We start from the raw sequence: 5,512 nt of genomic DNA on the forward strand, positions 1-5,512 counted from the left end.
CACCGACCAGAGTCACCTCACCAGTCTTTTGTATTTTGGTAGGGCCCATGTATAGACTAGTATTTTGATTCATTATGTCTAGTCATGATGTATTTCATTTTGGACTTGTAATTAAACTTTGAGATTGAGATGAAAACTTGTAATTTATTATCTATGAATTTCCATATGAATGCAATAGATGATACTTCATTTTGAGATCTTATAAATAGTTGTGAATGATATGATAAAAGAGAATATGATATGGAAATGTGTGAGATGACTATGAAAATAGGTGATTAGTGGAACCCGCTAGATGCTAATAAAACAGAGGAGGCTCTGTCCGGGTTTCCACAGAAATAAGCTATATATAAAAAAAAAATTTCTGCACATGGATTACAACTTTTAAATGACATTAAAAGTTTACAATAGATATGATAAAACATGATAGGGTGCTCAGGCACCGAATGTGGCACTTCTTGCTCGGCTATATAGTAGACGGGTAAGGGGCGTCATAGGAGCGATCCTCTGGAAGGGCAAGGCTCGCTAGTGCCCTTGTCCAAATGGGGGGTAGGAATGAACCGAGTCCTAGATCGGAAAGGGATGAGAAAGTGAAGGGTCATATAAATAACAAGCTTTCTAACTTGGATAACACGCTTTTGAGCCTCAAAGAAAGGGTCTAAGGGACAAAGCCGTGAGACTCAGTGAGCCAGAAGAGGCGTTACAGATTTCTAAGAAAAATTGAAATATTTTTACAAATATAATTTAATTTTAAATCAATAAAAATTTCTTGTAATCTTTTTTATCTAAACTGTCCCTAAACAGTCATTTTTCAATACACTTTTTAAACCGTTTTAAATCGGGTTCGAATTGGAATTGGTGATTCAGGAACCATCTTCCAAATCGTCTCATGATAATTTAATTTAGGTCCATGATTTTATTGAAACTGAACTAGCAATTTAGAAACCATAATTGGCAAGTCCTAAACTGTGGCCACCCCAGATTTGGCTCTCAATCTCCTCCATCATCAAGTTGCTGAAATAGCAATCTATTTGGGCTTGCAGATTGTTTGTCGAAAGGGCTAATTTTGATCCAAACTGGGCCTTTATTTTATGCCCATGCTTTTATCTCATTCCCAACCAACATAAGACAAGACCAAATCCCAATACTCTCCATTTAAAATGATATAATCTTACTCTCAAATTGGTAATTCATTTCCAAGATATTTCTTTTCACTTCCATTTCTAAAGGGAATGAAATTTTCGTTTTCACCCACAACAGATGAAATACTTCTACAGAACACTCGGTGAAATTAATTGATTTAATTACACTTTCTGATTTTAGATTTAGTTGAAAGAGAAGTACGGAGAAGTCCTCACAGACAGTTCAGGAGGCAAAACTTGAGGTTTATTTGCTGGGGGGTGATGTTCATATAGGGGAAGGTACCAAGAGAATAGTTATCCTTGAAATTTAATGAGATGCGCAAGCTTAGGTTAGTGGGGGCCTGGATGCTTGAATGAACAACTTATTCCTTTGCAATTCAATCCAAATCAAAGTAGTCTTTGGGTTATAAGCAAATATGAAGATATAAATAGTATAATATTCATTAATCAGATAGTGTGTTAAAAAATTAAAAGTCTTAAAAAATTAAACTCATACCTATTTGTGGCTTATAATTTGTTGATCTTAATGAGTCCTTGCATGAACAAAAGCCTCTATGATTATGTTAAGTTTTCTTGTGACATCGCTCATATTCAATCGATCTCCTGGTAGTTCTGCTGAGCATGCTAGTTCTATTTTGAGGACTAATACAACACATTTTTGCACATTGCTTCCCTGTAATTTCAAATTTTCAATATTGACATTATTTTCTTGGATTTCATTTTGACCATCATCACTTTTGTTGTCTTCAACAATTTCTTCTGCTCTAATTTCTCCTGTTGCAATAAGCTTGGGATCTAGAAGCTGCATCACTCGTCTTGGTAGCTTAGACCTAAAAAAGTTGTGGAGATTCAAACCATCTATGAACACTTCATCAGTTGGTCTTCGTCCTGTAAAAATCTCGAACAAAATTATTCCAAAGCTATACACATCCCCATATGTTGTTGCCTTGCTACCTATTCCATATTCTGAAATGCATACATGTCCAATTTCATTTTTATTAAATACACGACCAACGTGGTTTTTTTGATAAATAAGAGCATGCAAGATTTTACCTGGAGGCATATAGCCGATTGTTCTCTTTATCCCAATGGAGCTCGTTTGGCCTTAAGAAGAATTATCTGCGGTTTTGGAAAGGAGCCTTGCTAATCCGAAATCACCAACATGAGCAATCATGTATCTGTCGAGCAGAATATTGCTTGGCTTTAGGTCGCAATGAATGATTGGTGTTTCACAAAGGCCATGAAGGTAATGCATTGCTGATGACAAATCAATGGCAACATGAAGCCTTTGAAGAAGGTTTAAATTCCTTGACTGATTAATACCATCTTCTTTTGGATGCAACCACATTTCCAAACTTCCATTCGCCATGAAATCATGCACCAGTGATGCATACATTTTGCATAGTCATTTAGGTCTAATTTCATAGCCATTTTATTTTATTATTAGTCATTTTTAGCTAATTTCATTAGTTATTTAGTTAGTTTTCATAATTGTCAATTTTGGATTAATTTGTAATTTTTACTTTGTTTTGTAGGAAAAATAGTGTTTTTGAAGGACTGAAGAGAAATTTTGCCATTGAGGAGTGACTTCTACAGCCAAAGATGTCAAAAACAAGTTTTCAAGCTGAAATATGCATTGACCAAATTGTGCATAACTTGCCGCATAAGCTATGCAGATCTGCATAAGGAGAAAAATCACTATTCCAATACCTGCCGAATGGTTCATAAGGAGAGTGCATGGCTTATGCAGATTCACGCCTCCCTTATGCAATCTCACGGAATTGTGCATAACCTATGCGCCAAGTCATGCAGTTTCGCATAAGTGAACCAGAACCAGCCGAAAACTGCATAAGGGACTGCATAACTTATGCAGTCCCACAAAGGTTTCATTAATGAGCTGGCAGAAGATTCCCTCAGAAAATTCCTCCTAAAACACACCATTTTAGGGCTCCATGTCAGAAAATGCTATAAATAGCCTTATTTCCCATTTTAGAGAAGAGGAGAAAAGGAAAGGAGGAGGAGCAAAAGGGCAGCTGAAGAGTCACAAATCTCTCCCACACCATTTCCAATCAGATTTGGAGATTTCTTTCTTTTCTTACATTTTTCCTACATTTCTAGTGTTGAGCTTTTTGTTTCTTAGCTTAGATTAAAGCTTTATTTCCATTTAAACTCAGGATATCTTGTAAACATTATGGGTAGTGAGTAGTTTTAATTAGATTCTAGAGTAAGGGTTGTAATATTTGAGATATTTTGTGGATTTTGATTGGGTAATCCATATTTTGTGGTCTTAATGAGTTTTATTCATTTCTTGTGTGCTTAATAACATGCTTAGTGTAGGATCCCATTAAGTGATGTTCTTAATCCATGGTTGAGGCACCAAAAGGAGAAGGCCCTGTGATAGATAATCAAGAAATTGGACTTAATTAACTTAGACCTAGAAATAGGCTAAGGATTACGAGGATTCACAGATTAATTAAAGAACCTAATGGGTCTTAATTAACTCTAACTCCACGAAAGTAGGATTAGATTGATTAAGGCACTCTTTGTCTCACTCGAAAGGGTATTCAAAGGATTTAAGAATTAATCTCCTTAAAAACCGTAAGCTCCACAAGATTGGATAACCAATTTGAAATCCCAAAATAGCTCGAATATGAAATCTCGAACTCTGGAATCTCCTTTTTATCATTGTTAATTTCCAATTGAATTTAATTGCTTGCCATTTTAAAATCTTGCCATATTTGAATTTGCTTATTTTAATTTGATGCAAATTTAGTTTAATCATTACATTATTGAATAGATTATTAATTTTGCACATATAGATTTCATACTCCATTACCCATCAATTCATTACTTTAATTTCAAAAATAGCTCAATTTAGTCAACTTTTTATATAAAAAATTCAATCATTAACACAACTCCTCGTGGGAACGATATCTGTTCTATATTACTTGTACGATCCGTGCACTTGCGGTTGGGCCACATCAAGTTTTTGGCGCCGTTGCCGGGGAGTTGTTTGTTTAAGATTGAATTCTTGATTATTTTAGTTGTTTATAGTTTTTTCTTTGTTATCTTTTCATTTTGTGTTTGTTTGTTCTTTTCAGGTGCTTTTAATCTTTTATGAGAAGAGCTAAAAGCACAAGTGACACATCTTTATTGTTCAATCCTGAAATTGAGAAATTTTGTAAAGCCAACAAGAAAGAAACCAGAAGAAGAAAAGAAGCATTGAGAGAAACTGAATTAGAAGTAGACATGGCTGATGAAAGAATTAGAATTGGTGGTGGTAATATTGGAAATGATCGAAACAATGAAAATGCAGCCCAAGGTGAAGAGGTTGTAAATGCTAATGTGCCTAGGGGAAGTATGATGGATCATGCTTTTCCTCGTTTTGATGACTTGAGAGAGAGCATAGCAAGACCAAGAATTGATGCAAATAGCTACAAGATGGATTTTGGAGTTCTTCAAATGATTCAAAATTCTCAATTTGGGGGACATCCTTCTGAAAATCCACACACACATCTGAAGAAGTTTGCTATGATTTGTGATATGCAAAAACAACCTGGAGTGTGTGATGATGCAGCAAGATTGAAGCTATTCCCATTCTCTTTGAAGGATAGAGCATTGGATTGGCTTGATTCTTTACCTCACAACTCCATTACAAATTGGGAGCAACTCACTGATGCATTTCTTGCACAATATTTTCCACCTGGAAAAACTCAAGAATTGAGGAATCAAATGACAGCTTTCAGACCAAGAGAAGATGAAACTCTTTATGAGTCATGGATGAGATGGAAGGAATTAGAGAGATAATGCCCACATCATGCCATTCCGAAATGGATGATAAACTAGAATTTTTACACCAATGTCACTCCTGCAATCAGAGGGATTATTGATGCTCAAACAGGAGGAGAATTTATTATGAAGCATGAAGATGAAGCTTATGAGCTATTGGAAAAAATTGCAAAGAATACTCATCTTTGGAGTAGTCCAAGAGGACCAGCTCCAACTCAAAAGAGGCAAGCTGCTGGAATGTATGACCTTGATCCATTCAACATGCTTAATGCAAAGTTTGATGCACTTACAAATGTTTTGGCTAAGAAGATGGAAGACTTAAGTATGTTGGTTAGTTCATCATCATCATCTGGAAGTTCACAATAAGTTGCTTATGCAGAGGGAACTACCAGCTGTGGAGTAAACTATGGAGAGCAAGCTGCATATGTTGGTAATTATGGAAACAAACAAATGGGGAATCCTTATTCTCAAACTTATAATCCAACTTGGAGGAATCATCCTAACTTTTCATGGGGAAATCAGCAAAGTCAAGTTCCAAATCAGAATTTTCAACCACAACAGCAACAAGAAATTCCATCTCAGCA

The 5,512-nt window shown here is 35.5% G+C and overlaps 1 protein-coding gene and 1 non-coding gene across 2 annotated transcripts; both read right to left on the reverse strand.

Moving 5' to 3' along the window:
- Positions 1 to 1,662: 1,662 nt before the first annotated feature.
- On the reverse strand, positions 1,663 to 2,535 carry LOC131173089 (putative receptor-like protein kinase At3g47110). Its single transcript, XM_058134741.1, has 2 exons — positions 2,298 to 2,535; positions 1,663 to 2,105 (listed from the first exon to the last, which is right to left on the reverse strand). Exons 1-2 carry the CDS (start codon positions 2,533 to 2,535, stop codon positions 1,663 to 1,665), a joined length of 681 nt encoding a protein of 226 aa, XP_057990724.1.
- A 2,321-nt stretch (positions 2,536 to 4,856) lies between these two features.
- LOC131173569 (small nucleolar RNA R71) lies at positions 4,857 to 4,963 on the reverse strand. The gene has a single exon (XR_009143885.1). It is a non-coding gene; the product is annotated as a small nucleolar RNA R71 (small nucleolar RNA).
- Positions 4,964 to 5,512: the final 549 nt, after the last annotated feature.

This window comes from Hevea brasiliensis, chromosome 14 (genome assembly GCF_030052815.1).
Source record: "Hevea brasiliensis isolate MT/VB/25A 57/8 chromosome 14, ASM3005281v1, whole genome shotgun sequence".
In the NCBI taxonomy this organism is placed as follows: Eukaryota; Viridiplantae; Streptophyta; class Magnoliopsida; order Malpighiales; family Euphorbiaceae; genus Hevea; species Hevea brasiliensis.